Source organism: Bufo gargarizans, chromosome 9 (genome assembly GCF_014858855.1).
Source record: "Bufo gargarizans isolate SCDJY-AF-19 chromosome 9, ASM1485885v1, whole genome shotgun sequence".
NCBI classification, from domain to species: Eukaryota; Metazoa; Chordata; class Amphibia; order Anura; family Bufonidae; genus Bufo; species Bufo gargarizans.
In genome coordinates this window covers 177,639,309-177,650,513 of record NC_058088.1, presented here as the reverse complement: position 1 = coordinate 177,650,513, position 11,205 = coordinate 177,639,309, and the positions used below count along the sequence as shown (strand labels likewise).

Below are 11,205 nucleotides of genomic sequence, written 5' to 3'. Positions count from 1 at the left end.
CCATCTAAACTTTCATGGAGTGGACGTGACTCCTCGTGAGAGAGGGTCGTGCCCAATAATATAGGGAGCGTGGCCTTGGAAAAGGGACATGTCAATGCTGCAGAAAATCCTCAGCCGTCCCCTGTGGCCATACCCTTTACACTTCAGCTTAAGCCCAGAAAAGGTTTTTAAAGGGGTTACCTGTCCTAGAATGCAAGAGGGACTGGTTGCCTCCACTTGCAGAGCTGACTAGGGGGGTGGGGGGACCTCATTACCTACTGCTCTACATTAGATGGTAATGATGCGATCCTGGGCAGCCTGACAGGAACACTCACCAATGTGTAATATATGCAAGTGCCAGAGTGTAATGTGTAGTGAGGCCCGGCCAAATCACCCACCCTAGGCAGCTCTGCAGGTGGTGGCAACCAGTCCTGCTCACATTCCTGGACAGGTGGCTCATGCCTACAATATGCCATCATGGCTGAGCAGCCTGACAGGAACACTCACCAATGTGTAATATATGCAAATACCAGAGTGTAATGTGTAGTGCGACCTCCTCACCCCTCAGGGTAGCTCTTCAAATGGTGGCAACCAGTCCTGCTCACATTCTAGGACAGGTGGCTCATGCCTACAATATGCCATCGTGGCTGAGCAGCCTGACAGGAACACTCACCAATGTGTAATATATGCAAATACCAGAGTGTAATGTATAGTGCGGCCTCCTCACCCCTCAGGGTAGCTCTTCAAATGGTGGCAACCAGTCCTGCTCACATTCTAGGACAGGTTCCGCCTGCCTGATATGCCATCATGACTGAGCAGCCTGACAGCAAACCCCTTTAAATCATTCTTGGAGAACCCATTTAATAAGAGGGAGGTATGAAATCGGACAATGCACATACTTGTTGACTGTCCTGAATTTGCCGGGACTGTCCCTAATTTTCAGAGACGGTCACTGCAAATTTGCACTGTCCCAGCCTGAAAATGGGGGTGGCTAGTGTAAACCCCTCCCATAAGTAGGTATGTCGGGGCATTCCTGGGGCGGCGATTATTTGCCTTGATTTTTTCAACTGAAACAACATCATCATGTGATCATTTCCTTGTGATGTCATCGGTCATCTCACACTGAGGCCGTGTAATTAGCGACATCATATGGACAGACAAGCAATTAAAGCGAGCCGACACAGGAGCATTCAGGTTTTATTGTCGGGGGGTTTACAATTAATATGAGGGAGGACTGCCTGTATACAAGGAGTCCCCTGTACGGGCCTAAAAGGGTGGGCCGGTCAGCGACAGCTCCGCGCTCCCCTCTTCCGCTGGAACTCCAGCTCGTCCACCATCCACACGGCCCCCTTGATGTTCTGCACCCGTACAAAACATTTGTGGAGGCTCAGGTTGTGGCGCACTGCATTCTGGGGGCAAAAAAAAATACATAAAATATGGAAATTGAGTTAATGGCCAAATTGATGTTGTCCCCAGAGTGTCTGACGGCTCCGCTCTGGTAAACCCATCAGACAAGCCACAGATTTCTTGTCAGGTCTTCACAGTGAAATGTCTGTCAGAGATTCCCGCACATTTACCTCAGAAATGCAGCCATACATCCTCAGGATGTCATCCGCAATGTGTCTTTACATGAGGAACATGACGCCCTGGGCTCTGATGGCAAGTGGCTGCCCATTACTAATCATTTGTTGGCATTCTGGTTACAGCAGACATTTTTGGGATCATATTCCCGATGCCATCTAATCCCCATATTAAAGGGGTTGTCCGGGCTCAGAGCTGAACCCGGACATACCTCCATATTCACCCAGGCATCCCCCCTGACTTGAGCATCAGAGCAGTTCATGCTCCGATGCTCTCCTTTGCCCTGCACTAAATCGCGCAGGGCAAAGGCATTTTTAAGAGTTCCTATGATGTACCGGGCTCTCCATGGGCTGCCAGGAAGCCCGGTGACATCACGGCACTGATGGGCGGGCTTTAGCGCTGCGCTAGCCAGTAAAACTGCTAGGGCAGCGCTAAAGCATGCCCCTCAGAGCCGGTGACGTCACCGAACACACTGCTCTGAACCCGGACAAACCCTTTAAAGGGGTTTTCCAGGTGTTTAATATTGATGACCTATCCTTAGATCAGCATGGGTCCGACACCCCGCCAACCAAGCACATCGCCCTCAATTGGATAGTGGCTGCGCTTGGTATTGCAGGTCAGCCCCATTCACTTGAATGGGACTGAGCTGTGCCTGGACCATTTAAACAATGAACATGATGATGTCACTGGCCTAGGAAGAGGCCTTGACACTCACTGGAGAGCTCTGACCTTTTCAAACAGCTGATTGGTGGGGGTGCCGGGAGTCGAACCCCCCGCCAATCTGATAATGATGGCCTATCCTGAGGATAGACCATCAATATTAAAATCTCAGACAACCCCTTTAAGGCTGCTTGTACATGATGCGTCCCCAGCAGCAGGATCTGCATTCAGATCACCACTAATTGCTGGGTTCAGCTCGGCAAATACAGGTATGGCCTGGCAAAGGCGGTAATGCACACGTGGATCCTTCTGCCAGGACGCATCGTTTATGGGCAGCCCTAAGATTTTTATTGCTCCCTTGCTTCCCTACATTGGACAAAGCAGCATACAAGACCCTCGACCTAAAATCCTTTGGTATGAACAGCAATAGGTATTGTGCGTCCTTGTTGCCTGTGACCTGATTGGCGATGTCGGTCGCCACATTGAGGCTGTCATGGCATAGTGTACGTGTGGCCAGCTCCATGCCTATCAAGGTGGCTATTTACCCCATCTTCAGCCTAACAAGTGAAGAGCATGTGTATGCCAGACTCACCGGCATTGGCCCAACAGTCCACCAATATCTAGTCTTAGAAATATTCTAAAGGTTTTTATAGAAAATGTTTAAAAATGCCAATAGGCAACCATGTAATCGTCAATCGGCACATCGCTGCCTCTCCACTCCAAGGTTTGGTTCTCCAGTGGTGGCCCTCTTCTATGATGTCACGAAACCCTACTAGGGCAGTTATAAGAGCAATGTTAGGGCTACATTACCTTCCAAGTGACCTTGTTAAGTCTGAAGAAAGCAAACATTTTGGTAAACCAGTGATAGATTTCATTTAAAGCCAGCTGCTTCTGTGGTGACTCCAGAATTGCCTGTAGGACACAATATTTTTTTGGTTAGCAGTTGTCTCCAGTAGGTCACCAAATCCGATCCGTATATCTCATGGGATCTCATATCCATACACTGACAACCCAGTATTTTAAATTTCCCAGTGGAGCCCCTAGTGGTCACTGCCGGTAGCTGCTATGATGGTGTCATGCCATACAGAACAGTAGTCCCCTTGTTGTGCCCTCCCACCAAGGGCCCTACAACAGCTCCGTGCTCGATGTTAGGGTCGCTCTAAAGCACAATGTAAAAAATATATCTTTACTCACCCATCGAATAAGGGAAGCGTATGTTAATGGTGGCCTCACATTGTTGGTCTTGTAATATTCAATGCAGGTCGTCATGTCTGTGAATATAGTAACAATAATGTTACTACCGACAAAACCAAGATTGTCAGGTCAGTGGTGAGAAGTGGAAGTTCAGTTAAGGTAAGGGGGTAGACCCTCTTTGGGATGTCAATATGGGTTTGGAACCCTGACTCCGGCAGATAGTGACTTATAGAAAATTTACTGTATAGACAAAAACATTAGTAAAAAAGTTACAGTAAAGAATTTTTCCTAAAAATAAAACTGTTAAAGCAAAAGTTTAGTCTTCAGAGCTGCTCTTCCTACTGGATCTGGGAACACTCTTCTCATCCAGCTACTGAGGCTACATGAAGGTATACACAAGACCGACGGAGATAGGAAGTGATGATGAAGAAGAGAATTGTACTACATGGATTCTTTAACCAGCCATTGGCATGGTCCCTGAAGGTGCCCATAACCCTTTGAATAGCTTTCAGCCTAATCGTTCTGCCAACAGATATTCCTCTCAACCCCCCCATATACCCTCTAACAGGGTATATGTATTCTGAATGTGGCTTATCTCGTTTGAGACCAAAAGGACATGTAAAATTCAACATGTCCAATACTTCTTCCCCACCAAGATGATATGTTGGGGGGAGAGTTGGGACACATCAGATATTCAGATGGTGAGTTTTGGTCAACGTTAAGCTGGCCATACACATTAGATATATGTTGAGCAAGCCCAGCAATTTGGACCTGTGGACCATCTAACGGGATGTGACCTCCCAAATGTTCTCTGGCAGCAGATACCTCCTCTTTCTATTGTTTGGCTGAGCAGGCGTGTGTATGAGGGTTATCAATAGGACAGCTGTTGGCCAGCACCTTTAGATACTCCCCTAATCCTTCTTTCCTCCAAGATCATATGTCGGGGAAGAGTTAGGACAACCCATACACATCAGATAGTCGGCAAGCCATGGCCAACGTTAAGCTGGCCATATACATTAGATATATAATGGCTATGCCCAGCGATTTGTACCTGCAGACCATCTAATGGGACCTCCTGACTTACTTCGGACAGCAGATGTCAGAGGAGACAAGGATTGGGCATGTTGGGCTTCGATCATTGTGTTCTCTGCCAGTGGCTTCCTCCTCTCTCTGCTGAGAACACATTCTTGCTTGGCCAAGCAGACATATGTATGAGGAAATTCGGAGTGATAGCTGTCAGCCTAATGAACGTTTATCCGAGAGCTGTGTCACCTTTAGGCTCAGTTCACACCTCAGTTTGGGATAAGGACCTGCATTCTATGTATTGTTGGAGGATCTAAAAGCTGAGATAACGTTCTTATACTAAAGTTGTCTTCTGTATTGAAGGAAGTGGAATATCCATTGTGAACTCCAGCAGAGGAACAGCCTTCTGAAGTTCATAGCCGGATAGGGTTGCACACCACCAGACTACAATGGGATCCAAAGGTGATCTGGCTGCTTTCTAGCATGAAAACCAGCTTTCGGCTGAACAAAAAGTTGTGCATGCAGGAATTTTTGTCCGGCCGAAAGCCCGTCACATCCCATTGTAGTCAATGGGAATCCAGTGGGGCATGCCATTACCCGGCAATGCCAGATACAGTGAACTTCAGCAGGCTGTTCCTCTGTTGAAGTTTTTAATGGATGTTTCACTTCTTTCAATACAGAAGACAACTGTAGCCTACAGACGTTATCTCAGCTTTTAGATCTTCGAACAATACAAAGAATGCAGGTCTTTATCACACCCAGCAAAGATAAGATTACGAATGTCGGACTATAACCCAATATCTAGTTTCTCTTGTCCTATGTCTCTTATCTCGGTGTCTTCAGTTGCTTGCTCTATCATAGAATTACCAGCCTGGGGATCTCAGGACGTTCCTCGGCTTCTCTTAGAGGAACAGGTACTGTAGTTGTATTTTTTTTTTCTTAATTTAATTTCCTGATTAATAAGAGTCACTATTACATCCACAAATCCAATCAAACAATTCCGGCACATCTTTATAATAAGGTATTCTTGGTCCATAACATCCAAGAACTTATCGCGCTTCCCAATTACCGAGGAAACAAAGCGATAATGATGTAAATGCAGATAACAAGCGCTTGGCGCAGCTATCTCCGCCTGATAATAGACCGTCTTTATGAGCAGAGAAATTCACTTTTTGTCCGAAAGGTTTTGTGAACGCTCTTACAATTAGCATATGCAAATAAGGGCCTTACATAGGACTAATCCATTTACATTCAGGCCCCTGAAGCTAAGGCTTGTTATTTGTTAGTCACACGCGGTTTACTTCGCCAGAGCCCGGGTAACGATGAGTATAGATCGTCGCCATTAGTGCGTTAACTCATTGTCATTCCGAGCAGATAACCCTCTTAAGCTTTTAGTCAGACAGAGTATGGTCGGCTTCTTTAATTGACCGATTCATGGGTTTTAAAGGTATACTGACCTAATTTTTTTCTGCCGCACGTTGTATACATGAGCTGCCTATAGCCTACCACTATTTTCTGTATAAGACCTCTCAGGTGTCCCTATTTTGGAGGGACAGTTCCTACTTTTCACCTAAGTTCCTCTATCCCTATTTGCAAGAATTGGGGAGGGGGGAGGGTTGGCAAATCCCGCAATTGGCCGGACCTATGAAAAGAAGATTACTTACCTGCTTCCTGTCTCTGACTTCCTGCTCCTTCAACTTCAGGCTTGTGACACTCCGCTGAGCTCCCTTGCTAAAAACATCCGGTTTAACATCGCCGCAGCCATCACTGGCCGCGACTGTGACTGGATTCCCATGCATCATGTGACCATTTGTCATGATGTAAGGGGATCTGGTCTTTCTGATGTCAAGGTCTTTCCTATGTCAAGATCCAGCTCTGTTACAAGCCTTTAGGATGTGACAAGGGAAAAAACCTAAGCCAGTTGGTGTGACTTGAAGCTCTTTGGCCCCCCAAAGCAAAATTTGTAACAGGGCCCCAAATATCATATGTCTAAATAGTACTAATCTCAACTCAGGGGACAGAAGGACCTAGGGCCTGGATGCTACAACCACCCTTGACCCCCATAGTTACACACCTTATTAGTACTGTGCAGTGCATCTATAAGTGATTTTTTTTGTGGGACTCTATCACAAACTGGACCAAAAGAGGGTTGGGGTTATGCTAACTTGCTCTACAGGGAGTGCAGAATTATTAGGTAAATGAGTATTTTGACCACATCATCCTCTTTATGCATGTTGTCTTACTCCAAGCTGTATAGGCTCGAAAGCCTACTACCAATTAAGCATATTAGGTGATGTGCATCTCTGTAATGAGAAGGGGTGTGGTCTAATGACATCAACACCCTATATCAGGTGTGCATAATTATTAGGCAACTTCCTTTCCTTTGGCAAAATGGGTCAAAAGAAGGACTTGACAGGCTCAGAAAAGGCAAAAATAGTGAGATATCTTGCAGAGGGATGCAGCACTCTTAAAATTGCAAAGCTTCTGAAGCGTGATCATCGAACAATCAAGCGTTTCATTCAAAATAGTCAACAGGGTCGCAAGAAGCGTGTGGAAAAACCAAGGCGCAAAATAACTGCCCATGAACTGAGAAAAGTCAAGCGTGCAGCTGCCAAGATGCCACTTGCCACCAGTTTGGCCATATTTCAGAGCTGCAACATCACTGGAGTGCCCAAAAGCACAAGGTGTGCAATACTCAGAGACATGGCCAAGGTAAGAAAGGCTGAAAGACGACCACCACTGAACAAGACACACAAGCTGAAACGTCAAGACTGGGCCAAGAAATATCTCAAGACTGATTTTTCTAAGGTTTTATGGACTGAATGAAATGAGAGTGAGTCTTGATGGGCCAGATGGATGGGCCCGTGGCTGGATTGGTAAAGGGCAGAGAGCTCCAGTCCGACTCAGACGCCAGCAAGGTGGAGGTGGAGTACTGGTTTGGGCTGGTATCATCAAAGATGAGCTTGTGGGGCCTTTTCGGGTTGAGGATGGAGTCAAGCTCAACTCCCAGTCCTACTGCCAGTTTCTGGAAGACACCTTCTTCAAGCAGTGGTACAGGAAGAAGTCTGCATCCTTCAAGAAAAACATGATTTTCATGCAGGACAATGCTCCATCACACGCGTCCAAGTACTTCACAGCGTGGCTGGCAAGAAAGGGTATAAAAGAAGAAAATCTAATGACATGGCCTCCTTGTTCACCTGATCTGAACCCCATTGAGAACCTGTGGTCCATCATCAAATGTGAGATTTACAAGGAGGGAAAACAGTACACCTCTCTGAACAGTGTCTGGGAGGCTGTGGTTGCTGCTGCACGCAATGTTGATGGTGAACAGATCAAAACACTGACAGAATCCATGGATGGCAGGCTTTTGAGTGTCCTTGCAAAGAAAGGTGGCTATATTGGTCAATGATTTATTTTTGTTTTGTTTTTGAATGTCAGAAATGTATATTTGTGAATGTTGAGATGTTATATTGGTTTCACTGGTAAAAATAAATAATTGAAATGGGTATATATTTGTTTTTTGTTAAGTTGCCTAATAATTATGCACAGTAATAGTCACCTGCACACACAGATATCCCCCTAAAATAGCTAAGACTAAAAACAAACTAAAAACTACTTCCAAAAATATTCAGCTTTGATATTAATGAGTTTTTGGGTTCATTGAGAACATGGTTGTTGTTCAATAATAAAATTAATCCTCAAAAATACAACTTGCCTAATAATTCTGCACTCCCTGTAAAGGGGAAGTATCTGCTTGTTTTGAGAGTTACAGTCTGCAGCTGAAAATGCATCACTATTTGGTCTTCACATGTTGGTAACTTTCTGTGGGCTAATTGACTAAACATGGCATCAGTTATGTGACCGACAGCATGCAACATAGGACATGTGCTGGGGCAACATACACAACACGTCTATTGACTAGCTGACTATACCTGGTGTCAGTTATGTAAATGCTAGTATTCAATTATACAACATAGGACATGTGTTGGGGCAACATACACAACACGTCTATGGACTAGCTGACTATACCTGGTGTCAGCTATGTGACTGCTAGTATTCAATTATACAACATAGGACATGTGCTGGGGCAACATACACAACACGTCTATGGACTAGCTGACTATACCTGGTGTCAGCTATGTGACTGCTAGTATTCAATTATACAACATAGGACATGTGCTGGGGCAACATACACAACACGTCTATGGGCTAGCTGCCTATACCTTGTGTCAGTTATGTGACTGCTAGTGTTCAATTACACAACATAGGACGTGCTGGGGCAACATACACAACACGTCTATGGGCTAGCTGACTATACCTTGTATACCTGGTATAATAGTATTCAATTATACAACATAGGACATGTGCTGGGGCAACATACACAACACGTCTATGGACTAGCTGACTATACCTGGTGTCAGCTATGTGACTGCTAGTATTCAATTATACAACATAGGACATGTTGTGGGGCAACATACACAACACGTCTATGGACTAGCTGACTATATCTGGTGTCAGCTATGTGACTGCTAGTATTCAATTATACAACATAGGACATGTTGTGGGGCAACATACACAACACGTCTATGGACTAGCTGACTATACCTGGTGTCAGCTATGACTGCTAGTATTCAATTATACAACATAGGACATGTGCTGGGGCAACATACACAACACGTCTATGGACTAGCTGACTATACCTGGTGTCAGCTATGACTGCTAGTATTCAATTATACAACATAGGACATGTGCTGGGGCAACATACACAACACGTCTATGGGCTAGCTGACTAATGATGGAATAATGATTATTATTTGGTGGGTTTTTGTGTCTTTTTGCATTTACATTTATCAATAGAATGTGTGTCTCTAGGAGATGATGTCAGTAAAGTTTAGTTGAAAAAAAAAAAACACTCGCACACACTAAGGAGGTGGGGAGAAGACAGAAGACAGTGTCCTGTATACAGACTGACAGACATGATGCTGCTGAATGTAGGTAGGAATACTTTAGTCGCTTTTCTGGATGGTGTCCCGAATAATGTACGGCTAAACATGGCGTCAATCATGTGATCAGCACATATCATGTGACCTGGCGCATGTCTTCTGTCCTATAAGCTAGTTGCCAGCGCCAGGGTTCACATGATGTGTGTGAGGGTCACATGACTGACGCCATGTCTAGGACAAATCAATGGACCATACCATTCTACAGGGAAGACAGGGGGTCTGCTGCTCTGGTATATGATAAGAACTTATGAAAATACATGTAATTCCTAAATATAAATAAAACAGAATAATGATGCTCTCATATTGCAGTATATTCTGGAATGACAGGAGACAACCCCTATGTGGCAGCTTTATTGGTCAATTATATGGGCTTATACTGTACCTCTGATACCTAAAGAGGACCTGTCACCTGTCCTGATGGGACTCTTTGAGCTATTGCTTGCATTCCCCATGTAATCACAATTCTGAGACATCAATTGTATGTTTTGCCATTCCTCTATTAGTCTTCCTAGAAGTGTATGACTGACCTGAAGGTCCATCCCAGTGTTACCAGTTGTGTCCCTGCTCAGACTGATACTGGTAGCACTGGTTGGATAGTGTCAGACTGTGCAGGGACCCCCCCAACTGGTAACAGCCAAGTGTACTTTTATTCAACAACATCTAGTAGAAATAACTGAGGATTGGGACATCCTAGAGTCCTAAGAACAGATGCTCCAGAATTGTTATTAAAAAAGCAAGCTCACCAAACACTGCACATGCCAAAAGAAAACATTAGGGCATAATACAAACAATACACCAATGCAAAAAAAAACAATAATACCGACTCTCGAATATACTGAAGCTGGCGCCGTCCCAGATCTGTCTTCTTAAGGCCAGGACGGTGTCAGAGAAATCCTTCTGCAGTGGGACAGAGAGTCCAGGCCCAGGGGAGACGCCATCATGCTGGGATGGTTGGAGGGGTAGGTCTCGTTCTCTCGCCTTCTGTACAGGATTACAGGACAGTTGTCGGTGAAACCTCATAGCGCCGACGCTAGAGATCAGGCGGCACTGGAAGGAGTTTGTCCACTTACAGACGCATGAACTGTGCTGAGTTTTCCAGTCATCAAACTTTGCATCTCGAGAAGTCTCTGTTTCTCAACGGCAAGCTGTAAGGAAGCATAAGATGTCAGCCCCTGACACGATACTCAAAAACATCGTATCACCATATTATACCGTATATACGGCATGTAAGAGGGGTGGAAATCACAAAAAAAAAAACATATCCTTTATAGTAAGTGTTGCAATGGGTCACTGTTAACCCTGGCAATGGCAGTACCACCTAGCAGAACTGTACCTCCCAACACTTAAAGAAGCACTCCGACACATTTTTATTCTCTGACCTGTTACAAAGGTACATGATGTAAACTCTAGTGAATGTAATCTTCTCACTAGTGACTGTATTTGTGAGTTATAACCTCCCTTCTGATCCTCAGCTGTGTCATGTGACCAACACTGATCTCCAAAAAACACAAAATGTCAGTTTCTCTATGTATTCCTATGGGAGCCTGAATGTCCGTCTCATAGGAATGAATAGAGAAGTCACTGACTTCCTATCCTGTGTCACTTGGAGATCAGAGTGCTGGTCACATGACACAGCTGAGGATCTGAAGGGAGGTTATAACTCACAAATACAGTCACTGGTAGGAAGATTACATTCACTGTAGTTGACATCATGTACTTTTCTAACAGGTCATATCATAAACCTTTTTGCAGGAGTGCTACTTTA

At 44.9% G+C, this 11,205-nt stretch overlaps 1 protein-coding gene across 6 annotated transcripts in view; it reads right to left on the bottom strand.

Annotated features, from left to right (window-relative positions):
• Positions 1-1,160: 1,160 nt before the first annotated feature.
• FOXP3 (forkhead box P3) overlaps positions 1,161-11,205 on the bottom strand; it is a 49,820-nt gene continuing 39,775 nt past the window's right edge. For 5 of the 6 annotated variants that reach the window (XM_044268261.1, XM_044268267.1, XM_044268262.1 and 2 more), the window contains 5 exons: positions 10,511-10,585; positions 10,265-10,421; positions 3,415-3,491; positions 3,031-3,132; positions 1,161-1,388 (listed from right to left, as the gene is read on the bottom strand). In XM_044268261.1, the coding sequence (XP_044124196.1) occupies positions 1,263-1,388; positions 3,031-3,132; positions 3,415-3,491; positions 10,265-10,421; positions 10,511-10,585 (537 nt within the window). In that variant the 3' untranslated portion in view covers positions 1,161-1,262. The remainder of the gene's footprint in view (positions 1,389-3,030; positions 3,133-3,414; positions 3,492-10,264; positions 10,422-10,510; positions 10,586-11,205) is intronic. The other variant, XM_044268263.1, reaches the window with a different exon arrangement.